This window comes from Salvelinus fontinalis, chromosome 18, assembly GCF_029448725.1.
Source record: "Salvelinus fontinalis isolate EN_2023a chromosome 18, ASM2944872v1, whole genome shotgun sequence".
Classification (NCBI taxonomy): Eukaryota; Metazoa; Chordata; class Actinopteri; order Salmoniformes; family Salmonidae; genus Salvelinus; species Salvelinus fontinalis.
The window spans coordinates 34,946,138-34,971,265 of NC_074682.1; the positions used below are offsets into that span (position 1 = coordinate 34,946,138).

Here is a 25,128-nt window from a genome sequence, read left to right on the forward strand (position 1 = left end):
TCTCAAAGTAGACTCCTTTTTATTAGGGTGTTAGGGGACAAAATAAAACTTTGCCTCTGGTGTTCTACTTTCTATTCCATGTTTTATAGAGAAGCTTCTTATAACATAGAACACTATTTCTTGATGATAGGATTTACCATTGCTGAGATCTTATTTTCATGTTATTGGAAAAGGTCAATGTTAATCCCTTGTCAATAATGGCACCTAATCACCTGTCTGGATTCTTAAATTCAACACATTTTGTTCAGTGTCTCAAGATAGGGTGGTTATATTATTATAACATTTTCAGGCCTGATGTAGAACACAGAGATGATCCAAGTTAAAGTAACATTTATTCAATTAAAATGTGGTATTACAGTAATTTATGACTAATTTAAGCTAGGGTGGTCATATTATTAACATATCTTCATGCAAAACTGAGTTTGTAGGAATACAATTTTTTATACGAATTTTATGCAAATGAGTTAATATGGTAATTCGTTTGTACGGAATTTGAAAAATACAGCATGTTAAGCTCACTCATTTAAATTAAGGTGGTCATATTGTTAACATATTGATGTTTCGCACGGGGTGGTAACAGAGTACATCCAATTGGGATTAAGTAATAATGAACAAAAATTATTATTTTGACCAATTAGTAACTGTTCGGCTGTATTCAGTAGCTTAACTGATTAGGCCTAAAGTTCCAAATAATACACCCAACCCTGTGCCACCTGCATACACACAACAGACTTTTCAGCATTACCACACACACATACACACACTTCTCACTAAGTCTAAACTGTAACATAGAAGGCTACTAGTCTAATTACAGCTTACTTCTAAGGTAAACCTACAACTGAGTTGAGTTACATTGTAATGTTATTTTTGGTTTTAATGCGTTACTCTGGTGATAAGATGAACTGCCCCATTTTGAGCAAATAATTAGCCTGGGCTCAGAAGAGACAGTGAGCTGCCTGCTAGCCAGCTGCAGAGAAGGATAGATGGGACACAATTTCAATTCACTAGTATTTACACTGAAGAAAAAAACGCAACCATTTAAAAAATATTTTTATTGAGTTACAGTTCATTTAAGGAAATCAATCAATTGAAATAAATTCATTCGGCGCTAATCTATGGAATTCACATGATTGGGAATACCAAAATGCATCTGTTGGTCACTTTTTCTGCTACTTTTTTCTACTACTTAATACTTGTATCAGAAAACCCGTCAGTATCTGGTGTTTCATTTGCCTCATGCAGCATGACACTTCTCCTTCGCATAGAGTTGATCAGGCTGTTGATTATGGCCTGTGGAATGTTGTCCCATTCCTCTTCAATGGCTGTGCGAAGTTGCTGGATATTGGCAGGAACTGGAACACGCTGTCGTACACGTCAATCCAGAGCATCCCAAACTTGCTCAATCATGAGACATGTCTGGTGAGTATGCAGGCTATGGAAGAACTGGGACATTTTCAGCTTCCAGGAATTGTGTACAGATCATTGCGACATGATTTCATGCATTATCATACTGAAACATGAGAGGTGATTGCGGTGGATGAATGGCATGACAGTGGGCCTCAGGAGCTCGTCGCGGTATCTACATTCAAATTGCCATCGATAAAATGCAATTGTGTTCCTTGTCTGTAGCTTATGCCTGCCCATATTATTACCCCACCACCACGGGGCCCTCTGTTCACAACGTTGACATCAGCAAACCTCTTGTCCCCACATCTGCCTGGTGCAGTTGAAACCGGGTTTCATCTGTGAAGAGCACACTTCTTCAGTGTGCCAGTGGCCATCGAAGGTGAGCATTTGCCCACTGAAGTTGGTTATGACTCTGAACTGCAGTCAGGTCAAGACCCTGGTGAGCATGCAAATGCACTTCCCTGAGACTTTTGTGCAGAAATTATTCGGTTGTGCAAACCCACAGTTTCATCAGCTGTCTGGGTGGCTGGTGATAGACTATGCTGGAGGGTGAAGAAGCCTGATGTGGAGGTCCTGGGCTGGCGTTGGTTACACATTGTCTGCGGTTGTGAGGCCGGTTGAACATACTGACATAGAGAAATGAACATTCAATTCTCTGTCAACAGCTCTGGTGGACATTCCTGCAGTCAGCATGCCAACTGCACGCTCCCTGAAAACTTGAGACATCTGTGACATTGGGTTGTCTGACAAAACTGCACATTTTATTGTCTTTGATTGTCCCCAGCACAAGGTGCACCTGTGTAATGATTATGCTATTTAATCTGCTTCTTGATATGCCACACCTGTCAGGTGGATGGATAATCTTGGTAAAGGAGAAATGCTCTCTAAAAAGGGATGTAAACAAATTAGTAAAAAAATATGAGAGAAATATACATTTTCCATATGCGCAAAAAGCTTATATTTTATTTCAGCTCAAGAAACATATAAACCCAACCTGTAAAGTGTTGGTTCTATTTTTGGTTAGTATGGCTATGTTCTTATCAATTGTAGGGCTGTGGCCACTGAATTCTGCTAGTTTTTAATTGAAAGAATAAAATCATCAATCACAAAATTCGCAGCTGGCACAACACAGCCAATGCCACGCTGCTTCTCGCCCGACTCGTTGCCTAAGCGAATGGCGTCAGGCACTCCCACACAGCTAGCAAGCTAGAACTCGTCATAGAAAGGGGTGTTGCAACATTCATTTGGACCAATCCCTGACAATCCATACATCAAAAAGTAGTTACAAAGCTCTAATTTGGAATCTGCTATGTTCTTTTTCGTGTCGCAAAAGATTCGAATGACAAAAGCAAAGGAAAAACGTTATAACTTATTTCAGTCAAAAGATGTTCGTGAAATTAACGGGCTGCATTTCCGCAGGACCCGGCGGAGGTCTTTGCTGCGCAGTCGGCATTTGTCATGCTGCGGGTGGGAGCAGGGAGTCTTCAGACAACTTTGGGATGAGAATATTTTTGTGAAATGGTCGTCTTTCTGCTTTGTATGCGTTTAGCTTAGGCCAATCTATTGTATGAAAAGCACATCTTTGCCGCATTATTCCCACACTCAGAATTCGCTGCTTCAAGTTCAGAAGCCTATCTCTCCTCTTCTAGTTGGGCATGCAAAATCAAGTGCGCTTAGTGTATGTGTGGTCTCATTGAAATAAAGTAGACTTCCTAGTGCCAATGCATGGACGGATAATCATGTGGTAAGTATCTTTCCAAGGACATTAACTTAAATAGGATTAGACTATAGTTAACTACAGTTTCTGTAAATAAATATTGATAATGGAAAGAGGGGGAGGGTGCTCAACCAACGTGAGTTGAGTTGCAGTCAAAACATTTGATCATTTTAAAAGAAAAGGTGTAATGAGCGCACAGGCTATCATGGTGAGCGAGCTTTGCATCTTTTCATTTTCAATAAATATTGATTCGATAGCCTAATATTGGGCCGCGTGAGAATCTCTGGTATTTTAACCTATTTCCTAGGTTATTTTTGGGCATTTTGATATTGCATATAGGGTGCAAAATTGCCTGGCAAGTGAGCTGCCTCACATAAGCTTAAAATAAAATTGCGGGACAGCGGTTTGGTTAAGGACCAGTTCTTGCGGTAGAAGGTGGGAGTCGGACAGAAAGCCAGCAGGTGCGGGAGGGTACGGTATGAAAAGCTGCAGGCCCAGCGATAGCAGAATGGACAAATCAGTCCCACGCAGACCTCTACCGTGAAACATGCTATCATTACTTTCCCATACTTCTTGGCAATACAATGTTACATCAATCTTACTTTAGGTTGAAGAATACCCATCGCAAAGAGCAAATGAACGAACACACAGATTTCGCGGATTTCACAAAAGGGGCTGTTCCTCAGATTTAAATGTTCTTAGCATGGTAGTTGATTTACATTTGGGCTCATATCCTATAAATATCATAACATACAGTATTTAGATTTTTAGACATGGGTAACAACTGCCACATTTTTTCAGATGATTTATTTATTTTTTGGCAAACACGTTGACATTTAGTGAAAACAGATTTGTTTTTGTTTTTCATTGTTTGTCGCGTCACCTAACAACCTACTTAAAAAAAAAAAAAGAATGTGTTCATTTTGCTAAGCAATCAAGACAGTCAACATAAGATCTGGTTAATGCCACAGACAGGAAAGATGGTCACGATGGCTGTATATGATAAGCATGTTTGTGCATTTCAGATAACTTCACCCCGACCCAGTATCCTACCCATATGTAAAAAGTATAACACAGACATACCACCATGTAACTAACTACACTGTCTTTAGGACCCCATAAGACAAGGATAAACATTCAAAAGCCTGGAATGAGATGGTGCAGCTGATATGAAGGCATTGTGTGTTTTTTATTCTCTGTCTCTGATCTGGATTAAAGGCCCTGCCTGGTCCAGATGGGAAACTCCATGTTTGTTTTTCAGATTGTCTTGAGTTCTTGTGTGTGGGTGGATGTTATTGCGCGTTATCATCAACTGTCCTTCCTGCACAGATAGGCCTACATCTCACAGGCAAAGAGGGGGAAGTTTGTTTCTTAGCAATGTAGGCATACCACAATGCTACATTGGAGGATGGCATGTTCAGCAGGGGGGATAAGAAATGTCAGAGTCGGAGTAAATTCCTTGACTTCTGTTATTGGGGTATGGCTTAGGGGGATAGTTACACTTCAAGACAAGGCTGTGTGGAATGATTTGATTCCTGTGTGAAGCATTCTGGTTGACACAGACTTGTTTTCAGTTTGCGATGAGAGCACGGTACTGTGATTGTCTAACTTCTCATGTTTGGTCTGAGGTCATCATGATCACTGTTTTTGTTGGAATGCTTTTACTGGTTTTGAGCTAGCTATCTATCGGGATAAAAAGCTCAAATAAGCTTTGTTGTAAAATTAAGGGTCAAATACACTGCATTTCAAACCGTCAGCAATCGTTTAATGAATTCAGGCCTTGGGAAATTATACCTAGGCTATAAATATAAGCCTTCTAATAATACTGTAATTTATCAAAACCGTTTAACCTGCTTTTTGCTATATTCACTGATCTGGCTTTCAAATCTGTCTATGAAAATGCCACTTGTTGTACATTTAACTTGAACCATTCATAATGCACGTTCACTAATAATAGCTGACTTTTTTGTAGCAGGCATTATAGAAAATTAACCCAGGTCTCCTAAACAATCTCACAAGCCCATGTGCCAGCTAATCTTTATATTTCAAGTTTAGCCAACCTGTATCTATTTGCTAGCTAACAAGGTAGAACAGTTGAGTTGTTATGAGCACACCCTTCTGTCCGTCTCCAACTTTTTGAACAGCATGCTAGCCTCTTCACTTTGTTCAGATGCTGAAATCAAGTGGCCTACCTTATTTCTCAGAATGCGAACGAGTTGCCAATTCCATATAATTGTTTTATGCTTGTTGCACATTTATTAAACAGACTAGACAGCTAGCGACAAACTGAGCATGAATTTTCCAGAATCAATTTTCATTGATACTCCTGTTTTAGTAGTCTGCTCTGTACGCAATTTGAGGAGTTGAGACAAAGGGTATCGTTAGAAAGGTTAACTACTCCTCTATTACAGTAAAATAATGTCTTTGTGTCCATATGACCGATTTTCTGTTGGACCAAACCGACTTAAAACCACTTGTCAGAGAGAATGCACAGAATGGAGCCAAGGAGACCAGAACAAAAAGACATGAGAATATGCAGACAAACACTCATTAAAAAATATATATTTATTTGATTCTTGCTATACAGGAATTTGGAATACTGTGCAAAAACATACATTTGAATTAATTCGATATATCGCCTAGCCCTACTTGAAAGCTTGGTTTGTCACTCATGGCTGTAAAAGTATCCATTCAACATTCTCAAACACTAGACCGGCTGTTATGAAAAGGTAAGATTGGAGACAACATGCTTATGACAGCATTTTCAGTAGTCATGTGCACTGTAGGGAACAGACAGGACAGTGACAGTAGGATGAGTTTCAGTTGTGAAGTTGAACCCAGTTCCAGTGTAGAACAGGAAGTGTACTTTGCAGCAGCTTCATGCATGTAGTTGAGAATATGTCGGATAAAACTGGGGTGATGAATTTAGTTGGGAAATCCAAATCTACTGATAGGCTAGGCCTGCTGTGTCAATCTAAGTCCAAAAGTAGGATGCTGCTGTGTCAATCTAAGTCCAAAGTATGATGTAAATTACGAGGGGGATCTCAGACACTGAGTGTGAAGCAGGCCTTAAAAGGTGCTACACAGGATAGAAACATTTATTTTAACATTGTAATTTCAGAAAATGTCCATAATATATATGCAGTAATAGTGGAATGATTGTGTTTCAGTGTTACTTACCCGACAGTGTTGTGATTGGCTGTGATATTCGCCTACTAATTTGGGAAAGCTGTTTTGACCTTGTCTGTGTTATCTAGTGGAAATCGGGTCAAGCGCCAATGTTGAAATTGCTATGTCATTTCCTGGTTGCTACAATTCTACAATGTTCGCTCAATTTCAGTTAGCTTAATCTGAGAAAACAAGCACTGAATAGTGTAGGGAATCGTTGCATCATCTAAATCGCTGTGAAATATATTTTCAATTACAAAGAATATAGTTTTTACAGCTGAAGCTGGTGGACAAAAACTGAGTAAAAGGCTCAAGCGTGAGTCTGCAATGTTAAAACTTCTTATGGCTGCAATCCCGTTAACGGGATCGATATGACAACAGCCAGTGAAAGTGCAGAGTGCCAAATTCAAACAACAGAAATCTCATAATTAAAATTCCTCAAGCATACAAGTATTTCACACCATTTTAAAGATACACTTCTTGTTAATCCCACCACAGTGTCCGATTTCAAAAAGGCTTTACAGCGAAAGCACCACAAACGATTGTTAGGTCACCGCAAAATCACAGAAAAACACAGCCATTTTTCCAGCCAAAGACAGGAGTCACAAAAAGCAGAAATATAGATAAAATGAATCACTAACCTTTGATGATCTTCATCAGATGACACTCATAGGACTTCATGTTACACAATACATGTATGTTTTGTTTGATAAAGTTCATATTTATATTCAAAAACCTCAGTTTACATTGGCGCCATGTTCAGAAATGCCTCCAAAATATCCGGAGAAATTGCAGAGAGCCACATCAAATAACAGAAATACTCATCATAAACTTTTATGAAAAATACACGTTTTACATAGAATTAAAGATAAACTTGTTCTTAATGCAACCGCTGTGTCGGATTTCAAGAAAGCTTTACGGCAAAAGCACAATATTCAATAATCTGAACAGCGTTCAGCCACAAAAGGAAGCCATACAGTTACCCGCCAAATTGTGGAGTCAACAAAAGTCATAAATAGCATTATAAATCTTCACTTACCTTTGCTGATCTTCGTCGGAATGCACTCCCAGGACTCCCACTTCCACAAGAAATGTTTGTTTTGTTCGGTAATGTCCATCATTTATGTCCAAATAGCTACTTTTGTTAGCGTGTTTGGTAAACAAATCCAAAGTCACGAAGCGTGTTCACGAAAAGCAGACGAAATGTCAAAAAGTTCCGTAACAGTCAGTAGAAACATGTCAAACGATGTTTTGAATCAATCTTTAGGATGTTTTTAACATAAATCTTCAATAATGTTCCAACCGGAGAATTACATTGTCTTCAGAAGTGCGATGGAACAGAGCTCCCTCTCATGTGAATGCGCATGGTCAGAGCATGGTCAGCTCATGGCAGACCTTACTCATTCCCGTCTCCTTCGGCCCCACTTCACAGTAGAAGCATCAGACAAGGTTCTAAAGACGGGTGACATCTAGTGGAAGCCGTAGGAAGTGCAAACTGACCCATATCCCACTGTGTATTTGATAGGCGATGAGTTGAAAACCTACAAACCTCAGATTTCCCACTTCCTGGTTTGATTTTTTGAAGGTTTTTGCCTGCCATATGAGTTCTGTTATACTCACAGACATCGTTCAAACAGTTTTAGAAACTTCAGAGTGTTTTCTATCCAATACTAATAATATGCGTATATTAGCAACTGGGACTGAGGAGCAGGCAGTTTACTCTGGGCACCTTTTCATCCAAGCTACTGCGCCTGCAGCCATAAGAAGTTAAGTGTAAATGTGATGCAGGGGAGGGGGGAGATTATGTTTTGAATGCAGCCTAGTGTTGCAATCCACCTAGGTTTGCGTGGAGAGTGGGATTCTGAGAAATTCTAGGTGTAGCATCTTTAACCTGAACTGGGCAGAGAACAGAAAATGGTTACAATAAAGGACGGGGAAAGTATTAACTGAATTTGTATCACAAAGTGGGAGTGATATGTAGGCTAAAGAATACTAAATAGGCATGATTTTAAAATCGACTAGCTCCTGTTTCAGGTGGATCTATCCTATTTTATAATAACCTACTTTATAATAGCCTATCTAATATGTTTAGTCTACATTTCCATGCTTCATGTGCTTACTATCTCTATAAGTGGAGAAATGTTACACTTAAGTGTTCCACTTAGAGAAACATGGCATGCGTAATGAGGGCAAGCAACAAGATTGTAGTCTTCAATTAAGATAGTGGCTAGTAGCGCCTCGCTGTGACTCCCCACTGCCTCCCTCACACCACACCCGCACTGTTTACATTCATACCAACCATGTGGCCTATTGAAACTTCAGTAATCATTTAACTCTTAAGTGAGAGGACCATTCTCAAACTGCTTGGCATTCACATCAAAGTGTGTGTACACGTGTTCACCTCATCCAGGAGGGAGCATGTTAAATATATTTGAATGACAAATTACTCATGTCTTTATCTCTTCCTAACTGGAGTAGCTGCGCTCAGAGAGCTGGCGTTCTCAACAACTTCTTCAATTCTAGCCTGTTTTTGGTGCAGAGTAAAACAAATCAAAATCGAATGTTATTTGTCACATGCTTTGTAGACTTAAAGTGAAATGCTTACTTAAGGGTCCTTTTCCAACAATGCAGAGTTTAAGATAAGATCAAATAGAAATAGTGACAAGGAATAAATACACAATGAATAACAAATAAAAATAATTAGTAAAAATATCATGGCTATATACAGGGAGTACCAGTTCTGAGTCAATGTGCAGAGGTACAAGGTAATTGAGGTAGCTATATACTGTAAGTAGGGGTAAAGTGACTAGGCAACAGGATAGATAGACAGTAGCAGCAATGTGAGTGTGAAAGTGGGGGTGTGTGGTGTCAGTGTATGTGTGCGTGCATATGTAGTGTGTGTGTGTGTTGAGGTGTCAGTGTAATACTTTGTGCAAAAAATCAGGTAGCTATTTGATTAGCTATTTAGCAGTCTTGTTTTAAAGTCTTATGGTTTGGGGGTAGAAGCTGTTCAGGGTCCTGTTGGTTCCAGACTTGGTGCACTGGTACCACCTGCCATGCTGTATCAGAGAGAACAGTCTGGCTTGGGTGGCTGGAGTCTGACAATTTTGGGGGGCTTTCCTCTTACACCTTCTGGTAGGCTTGGGTGGCATACCGTATACTGGGTATGGAAATAGCCATGCAAAGGTTTTCAATACGTTTTAATATTTGTAGCTACTTTAAGTAAATACCTGCAGTCATCTTGTGCAATATGTTAGGAGACAAAGCAGATCACGTTCTTCATTTCACCTGTCACGTTATTTTACATTATGAAGCTTACCGTAGTTCCCCAGACCTGTTTGTTTATAAATGGCACAACCAGAGAAAGTGGGATCAGTTGAGTCCAGCTATGTAGTGACAGGAGTTGTTGCGTTTTATATATTGGTAGTTTTTTTTTTTGCTTCAATAGAGTGATCAGGGACATGCAACTATAGTTCACAGAAAGTGAACATTCGTCAGGAAATAGCTTAATTGTCGTCAGATGAATGTGCAATTCTATTTGGCTGACAGGCACACAAGTAAATAAGCTTACAATCAAAAAGCAAGTTATTTTTTATAAAAACAATGCATGGTCACATTATTTCTAATGTTTATAATAGAAAGAGTGTAGCAAGCTACATTTCCTAATGTTTTGCTTAAAGTTAATCCGGCATTACACTGGAGAAAAGTCCCGGAGAAAGTAGCTACACATCAAACAGTCTGCTGATGGAATGCTTGTTTGTGAATTCTCATGCGAGTGGAGAAATGCAACTGAAGCACAACATTAGTTTGATGCCAATCAGAAATTACAATAAGAAGCATTTTAGATCTGCGTTTACAAAACGCATCAAGATATTTCTGTAGCGTTTTAATATTTTATTTCCTGTGTGAAAAACAAAGAATTCTGCGTTTGTGACCCCTAAGTTTAACTTGCTAGTTATTTAATGAAATGGCTGAATTAGTAAGGTGGCTGGGCATCATATTGTTAGCTTTCTGCCATGTTTGAGACTTCAAAGCCCGTTGGATGAGTTATCTGTACAGCTGCCACTGCAGCTTGATTTCCTTGGGTTTTTTCTCCGCTCTGCTCCTCCCCCATCTTCTCAGAGCTGGGAGCTGAGCTGGCAGGGCCTTTGCCCTAAGAACTCCCAGACTCCACACAGACAGTGTATACACACTACTGTTCTTCCTTCAGAAAGGCATGCTTTAAAACTTTGTCAATTTCCACAATCTCTTCTTCACATTCGCTTGTAAATGTCCAAGCTCACCAAAAATGACATTCCGTAGCTCCTACCTATACATGTATTCCTTTGTTAGCTGGATTGCCTGTCTTTGGAATTTGTTTATTTTAGTTTGCACTTGTTAGCTTATTTAGCTAGCAGCCTCCATAGAAATTAGGTATTATTTGTGCTAATTTTGTTAGCATTCTGGTAATGTATGCCCAATGGTCTTTGTTTTTTTGGTACCCCCTTGTGTACTAAGCCGTTAATACCGTAAATCCCGACATTAGAGAAGGATGGTATGACGATATGAAAATCTGGATGCTGCCTAACCCTACCGCCTGGTATTAATAGCAATGTCGGCATTTGTCTAATTAAATACATTAACTGTCAATAAACCTGCAATATGTAACTTTTTGGGTGACCTGACCAAATTCACATAGAAATGTGAGTTATAGATGTCATTCTCATTGAAAGCATGTCTAAGAAGCAGTAGATCTGTTCTATGTGCGCTATTTCTATGCTTCCGGTTTCGTTTAAGTCACTTTTACTTTCAGTTTTGTACACCAACTTCAAACAGCTGAAAATACAATATTTGTATTTATTGACAATACATTTCACAGCGGTTTAAGATGGTACAATTATCCTCTTCACTATGCATTGCTTTTTTTTGTTACAAACTGAAATAAGGCAAACTTAGAATTTTAGCAACCAGGAAATGGCAGAGTGATTTCTACATATTACACCTTTTATGTTTGTCAGCGCTTGTTGACTGTAGCCTCCTCTTGAGTCTGTTTGTGTCCCAAATGGCCCCCTATTCCCTATTTAGTGCTCTACCTTTGACCAGGGCCCATAGTGCACTACATAGCCAAAAGGGTGCTTTTTGGGAGTCAGTCAGTGGCTTTTTATGTCCTCTAGTGCCTGAGTGTGTAAATGGAGCCGACTCCCTCCTCTTCTATCAGGCCTGGTGAACTGTGGCTATGCCGAAATAGACCCATACAGAGAGCAGGATCAGTTTCCTTTCTGCTCTGATCTGATCTATTAGCCCCGGTGAAGACCAGGCCTGATGGATCTATTCAAGTGGAAACAGGATTCTCCTCTAGAGAGGGATACGGAAGGCACATTATGGCCAGGGCGGTTTCCTGGACGCAGATTTGTCGTAGTCCTGGACTAAAAAACATGCTAATTGGAGAATCTTAATTGAAATAACTTTTTAGTCCAGGACTAGGCTCAATCTGTGTCTGGGGAAACCAGCCCTAAGGTTTTACTGGTTATTAGAGAGGGTGACAAAAGGGTTGGTACCGATTAGGGGTATCAGTTATTGTAGGCCTACTTGTTGTGGGTGTTTGTTACTGATTTGAGATTGACTGGAAGACTCACGAGTGCAAATTAATGGAGTCCCAGAGATGTCTGTTTAGGGGCATGGGGGAGGTTGTAGGGGATTACATTTTTGTCCTTTAATCCCATATAACAACACTATCTCTTATTAGTCTAGGTTTGGGATGGCCAATATGGGGTTTCACCTTCCATGAGTTTATTTACACATTTCTCCATGTGTTAATATTAGTTTGTTCTTTCTCGCCCTAGGCCAGGTGAACAAATCTTCCCCAAAGAAGCCTCGGAGCCGGAATATCTTCAAAGCACTTTTCTGTTGCCTCCGAGCACAGGATGCCCCTCAGCCTCCACCCCCTGCCCAGGATACTCTACTCCCTCCTGAGGACAATGGGACGATCGACAAGGTAACACAACTGCCAGTCAGCCAGCCACTCCAGTGGTGCAGAGCTGCACAGGTCGAAAAAAAATGCAGGTTAAGACAACGTAATAATTCCATGTGGCAGGGTTAGACCAGCACTGTTGCTGATTCTACATTAGCATTGAAACCGTGACCTGCAATGGGGAAATCAAGTAGTAAAGTGGCGGTAGATAATTCATTTAAAATGATGAATAGAATGCCAGTAAAACAGTTATGCAATGTGTTTGCTGAGTAGTTAGCTGAAATTCACTACGATTGTGTTTATTTTCCACTTTGATGGAGAACTATCTTTTTATATAGTAATATTCACTGAATAAAAATATAAATTAGGGGTGCAAATGACTAACAGACCCTCATTAAGCGTTCAACAAACAGTTACATTTAATAAAACAGTTAAATGACCAGACCAACAGAAAACACTATTAGAGATCTTTATATAATGACAAGATGCTTATGTTTCCGCCCTAACAACGGGAGTCGGCCCAAGGTGGGAAGGCAGGCGACAAGCTTAGGCACAAAATAAGCCCATAGAAACTTATTAGGCTTGTTTTGGACAGATTTTGGCAAAAGTGAAATATCTCGTTTTGCCTCTTCCTCGCTGATACTATGCATACATACATGGACCAGACATTTTTCATTAAGAGCTTAATTCTTAGGGATCAAATCCCGTTAACGGTATCGATTTGACAACATCCGGTGAAATAGCAGAGCGCCAAATTCAAATTGAAATTACTATAAATATTAAACTTTCATGAAATCACACATGCAATACACCAAATTAAAGCTACACTTGTTGTTAACTTCTCTAGGGTAGGGTGCAGCTTTCGGAATTTTGGATGAAATGCATGCCCAAATTAAACTGCCTGCTTCTCGGGCCCAGAAGATATGATATGCATATAACTGGTAGATTTGGATAGAAAACACTCTAAAGTTTCCAAAACTGTTAAAATAGTGTCTGTGAATGTAATGTATAATATGTAGCCTACAGCAGGTGACCATATGATCCAATGTCTCATTATAATTTTTTTTTATTGTATGTTTGTATATATAATTATAATTTGTTATAATTTTTCTTTCTTTGTTACGCTCACCTGTCACTGTCACTTTGTCCTATTGTTGTCTAATATATTTTCACGTTTGCTTGAATGTTGTTAATTGGAAAATGCAAAAAAATAAATAAATAAATAAATAAACAAATAGTGTCTGTGAGTATAACAGAACTGATTTGGCAGGCGAAAACCTGAGAAAAATCCATTCAGGAAGTAGTTTTTCTTTTGGTTTTGTAGTTATCTATTCAATGCCATTACAGTATCCATTGACTTAGGACTCAAATTGCAGTTTCTATGTCTTCCACTAGATGTCAACAGTCTTTAGAAATTGTTTCAGGCTTGTATTCTGAAAAAGGAAGAAGTAAGAGCAGTCTGAATGAGTGGACCCTAAAGTGTCACAGAGCTTTTTCATGCACGAGACCGAGAGAGTGCGTTTCTTGTTTACCTTTTAAATTGACGACGTTATTGTCCGGTTGAAATATTATTGATTATTTAGGCTAAAAACAACCTGAGGATTGAATATAAACATCGTTTGACATGTTTCTATGAACTTTACGGATACAATTTGGATTTTTTTGTCTTCCTGTTTTGACTGCGTTTGAGCCTGTGGATTACTGAAGAAAACGGGCGAACAACTGAGGTTTTTGGATATAGAGAGACTTTATTGAACAAAAGGAACATTTATTGAGTAAATGAATGTCTGCTGAGTGCAACCATATGAAGATCATCAAAGGTAAGGGATTAATTTTATCTCTATTTCTGACTTGTGTAACTGTTCTACTTGGCTGGTTACTGTTTGTAATGATTTGTCTAGTGGGCTATGTTCTCAAATAATCGTAAGGTATGCTTTCCCCGTAAAGCATTTTTGAAATCTGACACCGTGGTTGGACTCACAAGAAGTTCATCTTTAAACCTATGTAAAATATGTTTTGTTTTCTGAATTTTTATAATGATTATTTCTGTATTTGAATTTGGCGCCCAGCAGTTTCACTGGCTGTTGAAGAGGTGGGACGCTAACGTCTCACGTTCCCAAGAGAGGTTAATCCAGCCAACGTGTCAGATTTCAAAAAGGCTTTACGGTGATAGCAAACCATGCTATTATCTGAGGACAGCACCCCATCAAACAAACACAGACAATCATAATTCAACCCGCCAGGCGCAACACGAAACTCAGAAATAACGATATAATTCATGCCTTACCTTTGACGAGCTTCTTCTGTTGTCACCTTAATATGTCCCATAAACATCAGAAATGGTCCTTTTGTTCGATTAATTCCGTCGTTATATATCCAAAATGTACATTTATTTGGCGCATTTGATCCAGAAAAACACTGGTTCCAACTCGGGCAACATGACTACAAAATATGTAATAAGTTACGTGTAATCTTTGCTCAAACATTTCAGACAACTTTCCTAATACAACTTTAGGTATTTTTTAACGTAAATAAGCACTAAAATTTAAGACGGGATAAACTGCGTTCAATAGCGGATAAAAACAAAGTGGAGCGAGCTTTCAGGTCGCGCCTCTAACAAACAGTACACTTCACTCGACCCTCGTTCTCAACTGCCCTACTTCTTCATTACACAAAGGAAAAACATAAACCAATTTCTAAAGACTCTTGACATCTAGTGGAAGCGATAGGAACTGCAAGTGCCTTAGAAATCTAAATCCCTGTAGAAAACCCATTGAAAAGAGCGTGACATCAAAAACAAAATTCCTGGATGGTTTGCCCTCAGGGTTTTGCCTGCCAAATAAGTTCTGTTATACTCACAGACATCATTCAAACAGTTTTAGAAACTTCAGAGTGTTTTCTATCCAAATCTACTGATCTAAATGATATGCCTATTCTAGCTTCTGGGCCTGAGTAGCAGGCAGTTTACTTTGGGCACGCTTTTCATCCGGACGTGAAAATACCGCCCCCTAGCCTAGAGAGGTTAAACCTCTACGGGATGGGTGTCCCTATACCGGGACGGTTGAGCTAACGTGCGCTAATGTGATTAGCATGAGGTTGTAAGTAACAACAAACTTTCCAGGACATAGACATGTCTTATATGGGCAGAAAGCTTAAATTCTTGTTAATCTAACTGCACTGTCCAATTTACAGTAGCTATTACAGTGAAAAACAAAAACATGCTATTGTTTGAGGAGAGTGCACAATAACCAAACGTTTATCACGGCAACTGGTTTGATACATTCACCTCTGAAGGTAAATAATGTACTTACATTCAGTAATCTTGCTCTGATTTGTAATGCTGAGGGTCCCAGAGATAAAATTTAGCATAGGTCTGTTTGATAAAATACATTTTTATAGTCAAATGTAGGAACTGGGCTCTACAGTTTGAACCCCTGCTGTCTCTGGCTCCACACCCAGCCCGCCCAGCCTTCTAGATGTGTGTAAATTAGTATATACGCTAATGATCCATCATGTATGACATTCCTGGGAGTGTGTTAACTTCAATTTTGTATTACCATATAATTTTTGTATGTTCTCTGTATATGTACTTGGAAATGTATCAATTGACCAATTCGGCTCATTTGGGCAGACTTGATACAAAAGATTGTCCAGTATTGCAATGCTTCACTGGATCAATATTTAACTTTGCACACACACTGCTCCCATCTAGTGGCCAAAATCTAAATTGCGTCTAAACTGCAATATTATATTATGGCCTTTCTCTTGCATTTCAAAGATTAAGAAAATAATAGGAAACGCATGTTTTTTTGTTTTGTATTATCTTTTACCAGATCTAATTGCACATTTCCACAAACTTCGAAGTGTTCACTTTCAAATGGTATCAAGCATATGCATATCCTTGCGTCAGTTCCTGAGCTACAGGCAGTTAGATTTGGGTATGTCATTTTAGGCAAAAATTGAAAAAAAGGGTGCGATCCCTTAACACCGGGCAGAGTTTGATCTGTTAGCCTAAGTCTAAATTTCTCACATTTAAATGACCATTCACCAACCTGCTAACTAAAACAGTGTCATCAATATACTGTGGATCTGTGAAGTGTGGTTGTAAACCTGCCTTTCAACTACGAGAAAACGCTTGCATTTGAATAATTTAATTGTCTTTATCGCCAACGTCTATCTTGGCCCAATTAAATCCAGAATAGTTTGAACTGGGGATTGAGTAAATTATTGTGATGTTCATGAGCAGTTGGACATCTGAACATGGTGTGGGGACATGAGTAATTAAGCCAAGTGAAACTGTAATTCGGAGAATCACAGATATTAATCTGCAGGGTAATGACGACATGGGACATGTCCCAAATGGCACCCTATTCTCAATATAGAGCACTACTTTTGACTAGAGCCCTATGGGCCCTGGTCTAAACTAGTGCACTATATCAAGAATATGGTGCAATTGGGGACACAGCCATGCTTACCCAAATACTAGTGTTGTACCGTATAAATCAGGTCAGCTCTACTCTAGCTGGTTAATTACATTTAATAGAGCCATCATGAATCAGACTCATATTAGGCCCCATTAGCCATTTGATCTTGTAATTACATGGTGCATCTAGACTACTGAACAACGTAAGTGCAGATTTAAGAAGACAGCAGCACACAATCTGAGGCGATAAGAATGTAAAAGATAAAGTCAAATTTATCAGTCAGGGAGAAGTTATATAAATCTCCATTCAGCCTTTATTCTCTATTTACTCCGATTTATCTCAAAAGACTTACCTCAAATTAAAACTTTTAATGGGACCTGCCACTTAAGACCAATTCTGATATAAAATGACATTATTACTAGCCACAACCTCTTGGACAGAAGTTGGTCTACTACACTAATGCTAGGTCTTTCTATAAAGTACTCAGCCAGCCTAACTTACTTTTAGGGAGTCTGTCTGCTGTTAGCAGCTGTCTAGGTTGAAGATAAATAGGTTAAGAGAAAGTAATAATTCCATGCAAAAGTGTTCGAAAAATAAACAACTTTATTGGACCAGCGCTGGAGAAGAAAAAAATATATACACATATACATACGCTGAACAAAAATAAACGCAACAATTTCTTTACTGAGTTACAGGTCATTTAAGGAAATTAGTCAATAGAAATAAATAAATTAGGCCTTGATCTATAGATTTCACATGACTGGACAGGGGTGGAGCCCTGAAATAGAAATACTCCTCAGCACCCCACCCCCAACCCCCCTCAGACAATCCCGCAGGTGAAGATCCCGCAGGTGAAGAAGCCGGATGTGGAGGCCCACGTGGTCTGCGGTTGTGAGGCCGGTTGGACGTACAGCCAAATTCTCTAAAACAACGTTGGAGGCGGCTTATGGTATAGAAATTAACATTAAATTCTCTGGCAACAGCTCTGGTGGACATTTCTGCAGTCAGCATGCCAATTGCACGCTCCCTAAAAACTTGATATTACTGTGGGATTCGGTTGTCTGACAAAACTGCACATTTTAGTGGCCTTTTATTGTCCCCAGCACAAGGTGCACTGGTGTAATGATCATGCTGTTTAACCAGCTTCTTGATATGCCACACCTGTCAGGTGGATGGATTATCTTGGCAAAGGAGAAATGCTCCTTGTGGATCAGAAATGCTTTTCTGATCCACACCCTTACTTTTTTAAAGGTATCTGTGACTAACAGATTCATATCTGTATTCCCAATCATGTGAAATCCATAGATTAGGGCCTTATTAACCTCTCTGAGATATGTGGGACGCTAGCGTTCCGCATGGCCAACGTCCAGTGAAAATGCAGAGCGCCAAATTCAAATAAATTACTATAACAATTTAACTTTCGTGAAATCACACATGCAATACCCCAAATTAAAACTTCTTAGGGCTGCAATCCCGTTAACGGGATCGGTATGACAACAGCCAGTGAAAGTGCAGGGCGCCAAATTCAAACAACAGAAATCTCATAATTAAAATTCCTCAAGCATACAAGTATTTCACACCATTTTAAAGATACACTTCTTGTTAATCTCACCACAGTGTCCGATTTCAAAAAGGCTTTACAGCGAAAGCACCACAAATGATTATGTTAGGTCACCGCCAAATCACAGAAAAACACAGCCATTTTTCCAGCGAAAGAAAGGAGTCACAAAAAGCAGAAATAGAGATAAAATGAATCACTAACCTTTGATCTTCATAGGACTTCATGTTACACAATACATGTATGTTTTGTTCGATAAAGTTCATATTTATATCCAAAAATCTCAGTTTACATTGGTGCGTTACGTTCAGTAATGTTTTGCTTCCAAAACATCCGGTGATTTTGCAGAGAGCCACATCAATTTACAGAAATACTCATTATAAATGTTGGAAAAATACATGTGTTATGCATGGAACTTTAGATAAACTTCTCCTTAATGCAACCGCTGTGTCAGATTTCAAAAAAGCTTTACCGAAAAAGCACACCATGCAATAATCTGAGTACAGTGCTCAGAGCCCAAACAAGCCAAAGAGATATCCGCCATGTTGTGGAGTCAACATTGTCAGAAATAGCATTATAAATATTCACTTACCTTTGATGATCTTCATCAGAATGCACTCCCAGGAATCCCAGTTCCACAATAAATGTTTGATTTGTTCGATAAAGTCCATCATTTATGTCCAAACACCTCCTTTTGTTCGCAAGCTCAGTACACAATCCAGCGCGTGCTGGCAGGTCCATGCGAAAGTTCAGACGAAAAGTCATATTACAGTTCGTAGAAACATGTCAAACTCACAGACATCATTCAAACAGTTTTAGAAACTTCAGTGTGTTTTCTATCCAATTCTACTAATTATATGCATATTCTAGCTTTTAGGACAGAGTAGCAGGCAATTTACTCTGGGCACCTTTTTATCCAAGCTACTCAATACTGCCCCCCTGTCCCAAAGAAGTTAATTTATTTCCATTGACTGAATTCCTTATGAACTGTAACTCAGTAAAATATTTTTAATTGTTGCATGTTGCATTTTAATATTTTTGTTCAGTATAGTTAATGCACATTCATCTCCAGCACCACCCCAACATCATGTGACAATTGTGCATTTCTATGTTTTGTAGTAAGAAAGAGAGGAAGATAATTGTTTCAATGACATCATCTGTGATTTTAACCAATTACGAGTAGGCATGGCATACTAATTGGTTGTTGTCATTGGAAACACTTATCTTCCTCACTTTCTTACTACAAAATATAGAAACATGCCATTTTCACATGTTGGGGTGGTACTGGAGATGATGAATATGAAGTAGAGAAATTGTGAAATTTCCCTTTAACTGTCTCTTCCATCTCTGTTTAGCTTGATCTACTTCAAAACCTTCGCTACCAGTTTCATCAAGTACGTAAAGGACAATATCACTGTGTTTTTTTGTGGAAGCAGAGACAATGGGCTTAGATTAAACTGTCACATTTGGTATGATGCTATGTATTGTAACTGATATTTCTGTGTTTGATCCATTTTCTTCAGACATGTTACAGTTAAGCTATTCAAATCAAATCAAGTTTATTTTATATAGCCCTTCGTACATCAGCTAATATCTCGAAGTGCTGTACAGAAACCCAGCCTAAAACCCCAAACAGCAAGCAATGCAGGTGTAGCAGCACGGTGGCTAGGAAAAACTCCTTAGAAAGGCCAAAACCTAGGAAGAAACCTAGAGAGGAACCAGGCTATGAGGGGTGGCCAGTCCTCTTCTGGCTGTGCCGGGTGGAGATTATAACAGAACATGGCCAAGATGTTCAAAATGTTCATAAGTGACAAGCATGGTCAAATAATAATCATGAATAAATTGTATTGTATGGGGTGGAAAAGGAAATTAATTCACTTTTACAGGACAGTGTGCATTGTGCAATAGGATACGTGTCTGAAATTGTAATGTGTATGGGCTAATTATATACACTAGGACCAAATACATTAACATATTTAGATGACCCATTTGTTACTGTAGATAGGTCATTGGTTATTATTCTGGAACTCACATTGAACCCTTCATTCTCAAACTAAAAGGTTTTCCTAACTGGAAAAATTTGATTCCTGTATAGAATCGCACCAGAGGTTCCAGGTCAATAGATGATCGATTCCCTCTGGAATATTTCATTGAAGATGCAATATGCAGAAATCACGCTGCCATTTCCTGGTTGATAAAATTAGAATAGTTTGCTTAATTTCAGTTTGTGATAAAACAAGCCGTCATTGTGTAGAGAATCACTGTACCATCCATAACCAATAATATTGTATTTTCAGCTGTTTTGAAGCTGGTGTACAAAACCGAAAGTAAATTATGCAAAAACAAAACTTAAGGGAAGCATAGAAATAGCGCACATACTACTCTCCTCTACTCCTCCTCTAATCTTCTACCCTCCTCTACTCCTATACTCTTCTACCCTCCTCTACTCCTCTAATCTTCTATCCTCCTCTACTCCTCCTCTACTCCTCCTCTACTCTTCTACCCTCTAATCTTCTATCCTCCTCTACTCATCCTCTACTCCTCCTATACTCTTCTACCCTCTAATCTTCTATCCTCCTCTACTCATCCTCTACGCCTCTTCTCTTCTACCCTCATCTCCTCCTCTAACTGTCCTCCTCTACTACTCTACTCCTCCACCCTCCTCCTCTACTACTCCTTTATCCTCTACTTCTCTACTCTCTTCCTACCCTTCCCCTGTTCCGCTCCTCTCAGGTTCCAGGGACAAGTCTACTGCCCGAGGTAACCCCTCAGGATGAGGGCAAGATCTGTGTGGTCATTGACCTGGATGAGACATTGGTGCACAGCTCCTTCAAGGTAATATACATACACTGTTAATAAGAAACAGTGCTATTGGAAAACATAGTTTGACCTATTATCTCACCACATACCAAGAATTCAAAGACACCTTGTTTTGATCCTATGCAGGCCAGGGCAGTTGATTATATACACTGCTCAAAAAAATAAAGGGAACACTTAAACAACACAATGTAACTCCAAGTCAATCACACTTCTGTGAAATCAAACTGTCCACTTAGGAAGCAACACTGATTGACAATAAATTTCACATGCTGTTGTGCAAATGGAATAGACAAAAGGTGGAAATTATAGGCAATTAGCAAGACACCCCCCAAAACAAGAGTGATTCTGCAGGTGGTGACCACAGACCACTTCTCAGTTCCTATGCTTCCTGGCTGATGTTTTGGTCACTTTTGAATGCTGGCGGTGCTCTCCTCTAGTGGTAGCATGAGACAGAGTCTACAACCCACACAAGTGGCTCAGGTAGTGCAGTTCATCCAGGATGGCACATCAATGCGAACTGTGGCAAAAAGGTTTGCTGTGTCTGTCAGCGTAGTGTCCGGAGCATGCAGGCGCTACCAGGAGACAGGCCAGTACATCAGGAGACGTGGAGGAGGCTGTAGGAGGGCAACAACCCAGCAGCAGGACCGCTACCTCCGCCTTTGTGCAAGGAGGTGCACTGCCAGAGCCCTGCAAAATGACCTCTCTCAGGCCACAAATGTGCATGTGTCTGCTCAAACGGTCAGAAACAGACTCCATGAGGGTGGTATGAGGGCCCAACGTCCACAGGTGGGGGTTGTGCTTACAGCCCAACACCGTGCAGGACGTTTGGCATTTGCCAGAGAAGACCAAGGTTGGCAAATTCGCCACTGGTCCCCTGTGCTCTTCACAGATGAAAGCAGGTTCACACTGAGCACATGAGCACATGTGACAGACGTGACAGAGTCTGGAGACGCCGTGGAGAACGTTCTGCTGCCTGCAACATCCTCCAGCATGACCGGTTTGGCGATGGGTCAGTCATGGTGTGGGGTGGCATTTCTTTGTGGGGCCGCACAGCCCTCCATGTGCTCGCCAGAGGTAGCCTGACTGCCATTAGGTACCGAGATGAGATCCTCAGACCCCTTGTGAGACCATATGCTGACACATGCACATTTGTGGCCTGCTGGATGTCATTTTGCAGGGCTCTGGCAGTGCACCTCCTTGCACTAAGGCGGCGGTAGCGGTACTGCTGCTGGGTTGTTGCCCTCCTACGGCCTCCTCCACGTCTCCTGATGTACTGGCCTGTCTCCTGGTAGCGCCTGCATGCTCTGGACACTACGCTGACAGACACAGCAAACCTTTTTGCCACAGTTCGCATTGATGTGCCATCCTGGATGAACTGCACTACCTGAGCCACTTGTGTGGGTTATAGACTCCGTCTCATGCTACCACTAGAGGGAGAGCACCGCCAGCATTCAAAAGTGACCAAAACATCAGCCAGGAAGCATAGGAACTGAGAAGTGGTCTGTGGTCACCACCTGCAGAATCACTCCTGTTTTGGGGGGTGTCTTGCTAATTGCCTATAATTTCCACCTTTTGTCTATTCCATTTGCACAACAGCATGTGAAATGTATTGTCAATCAGTGTTGCTTCCTAAGTGGACAGTTTGATTTCACAGAAGTGTGATTGACTTGGAGTTACATTGTGTTGTTTAAGTGTTCACTTTATTTTTTTGAGCAGTGTATAATAGCATGATCCATAACTCTTACTTTACTCATTTGCAACAACAAGCTGTAATCGTTTGATCGGCTAGTCCTCTTTGTTTGTTCCCGTCTCACTTCTATATCCCACTATTAGACTGTAAGTGTTAATGGACAGCTGTTAGCTGGATCAGGTTGCTCTTTACACTGGCTGTGAAACGGGAGCTGCTGATGCTGTTAACACATTCAATCAACAAATCAATGGTCACTGGCAGACAAATCAGTGTTGTCCACGTTCCCCATAGTTAACATGTTTCTCATAACAAGGCATGATTTGGATTGTGGGAGGGTTAGTTGAGAGGGTTGGAGGGTTAGTTGAGAGGGTGGGAGGGTTAATTGAGAGGGTGGGAGGGTTAATTGAGAGGGTGGGAGGGTTAATTGAGAGGGTGGGAGGGTTAATTGAGAGGGTGGGAGGGTTAATTGAGAGGGTGGGAGGGTTAATTGAGAGGGTGGGAGGGTTTGTTGAGAGGGTTGGAGGGTTTGTTGAGAGGGTGGCAGGGTTAGTTTTTTCCTAATTTAAAACTTTGCTATGCTTTTAGATGCATCTCCTAATCAGAATATCTAACTTTTTTTGTTAATGTATACGTTTGTCTTTTGCGTGTGTCACTGCAACTGATTATATTTTATCTGAAAACTGATGATAAACGGTTGGCTTCTCCTCTAATGCTGTAGCCCATCAGTAATGCTGACTTCATTGTACCTGTGGAGATTGAAGGAACAACACACCAGGTAACTGACAATGACATTTAGATCAACACACATGTGTATAGATATATGTATGTATGTGTGTGTATATATATGTATATGTATGTACAGTTGAAGTCGGAAGTTTACATACACCTTAGCCAAATAAATTTAAACTCAGTTTTTCACAATTCCTGACCTTTAATCCAAGTAAAAATTCCCTGTCTTAGGTCAGTTAGGATCACCACTTTATTTTAAGAATGAAATGTCAGAATAATAGTAGAGAGAATGATTTATTTCAGCTTTTATTTCTTTCTTCACATTCCCAGTGGGTCAGAAGTTTACATACACTCAATTAGTATTTGGTAGCATTGCCTTTAAATTGTTTAACTTGGGTCAAAGTTTCGGGTAGCCTTCCACAAGCTTCCCACAATAAGTTGGGGGAATTTTGTCCCATTCCTCCTGACAGAGCTGAGTCAGGTTCGTAGGCCTCCTTGCTCGCACACACTTTTTCAGTTCTGCCCACAAATTTTCTATGGGATTGAGGTCAGGGCTTTGTGATGGCCACTCAAATACCTTGACTTTGTTGTCCTTAAGCCATTTTGCCAGAACTTTGGAAGTATGTTTGGGGTCATTGTCCATTTGGAAGACCCATTTGCGACCACGCTTAACTTCCTTCCTTCCTTCTTTAGATGTTGCTTCAATATATCCACATAATTTTCCTGCCTCATGATGCCATCTATTTCGTGAAGTGCACCAGTCCCTCCTGCAGAAAAGCACCCCCACAACATGATGCTGCCACCCCCGCGCTTCACGGTTGGGATGGTGTTCTTCGGCTTGCGAACCTCCCCCTTTTTCCTCCAAACTTAACGATGATCATTAGACCAGAGGACATTTCTCCATGTGCAGTTGCAAACCGTAGTCTGGCTTTTTTATGGCGGTTTTGAAGCAGTGGCTTCTTCCTTGCTAAGCGGCCTTTCCGGTTATGTCGATTATAGGACTCGTTTTTACTGTGGATATAGATACTTTTGTACCTGTTAACTCCAGCATCTTCACAAGGTCCTTTGCTGATGTTCTGGGATTGATTTGCACTTTTCGCACCAAAGTATGTTCATCTCTAGGAGACAGAACGCGTCTCCTTCCTGAGCGGTACGACGACTGCGTGGTCCCATGGTGTTTATACTTGCGTACTATTGTTTGTACAGATGAATGTGGTACCTGCAGGCGTTTGGAAATTGCTCCCAAGGATGAACCAGACTTGTGGAGGTCTACAATGTTTTTTCTGAGGTCTTGGCTGAATTTTTTTGATTTTCATATGATGTCAAACAAAGAGGCACTGAGTTTGAAGGTAGGCCTTGAAATACATCGACAGGTACACCTCCAATTGACTCAAATTATGTCAATTAGCCTATCAGAAGCTTCTAAAGCATAACATTTTCTGGAATTTTCAAGCTGTTTAAAGGCACAGTGTATGTGAACTTCTGACCCACTGGAATTGTGATCCAGTTAATTATAAGTGAACTAATCTGTCTGTAAACAATTGTTGGAAAAATTACTTGTGTCATGCACAAAGTAGATGTCCTAACCGACTTTCCAAAACTATAGTTTGTTAATTAACAAGACATTTGTGGAGTGGTTGAAAAACAAGTTTTAATGACTCCAAC

The 25,128-nt window shown here is 40.1% G+C and overlaps 1 protein-coding gene across 2 annotated transcripts in view; it reads left to right on the forward strand.

Annotated features, from left to right (window-relative positions):
* The window catches only part of LOC129815388 (carboxy-terminal domain RNA polymerase II polypeptide A small phosphatase 2-like), a 34,406-nt gene that overhangs the window by 1,271 nt on the left and 8,007 nt on the right, over positions 1-25,128 (forward strand). Inside the window, exons 2-5 of one of the 2 annotated variants that reach the window (XM_055869164.1) lie at positions 12,115-12,266; positions 19,580-19,618; positions 20,958-21,059; positions 23,453-23,509. In XM_055869164.1, the coding sequence (XP_055725139.1) occupies positions 12,115-12,266; positions 19,580-19,618; positions 20,958-21,059; positions 23,453-23,509 (350 nt within the window). The remainder of the gene's footprint in view (positions 1-12,114; positions 12,267-19,579; positions 19,619-20,957; positions 21,060-23,452; positions 23,510-25,128) is intronic. The other variant, XM_055869165.1, reaches the window with a different exon arrangement.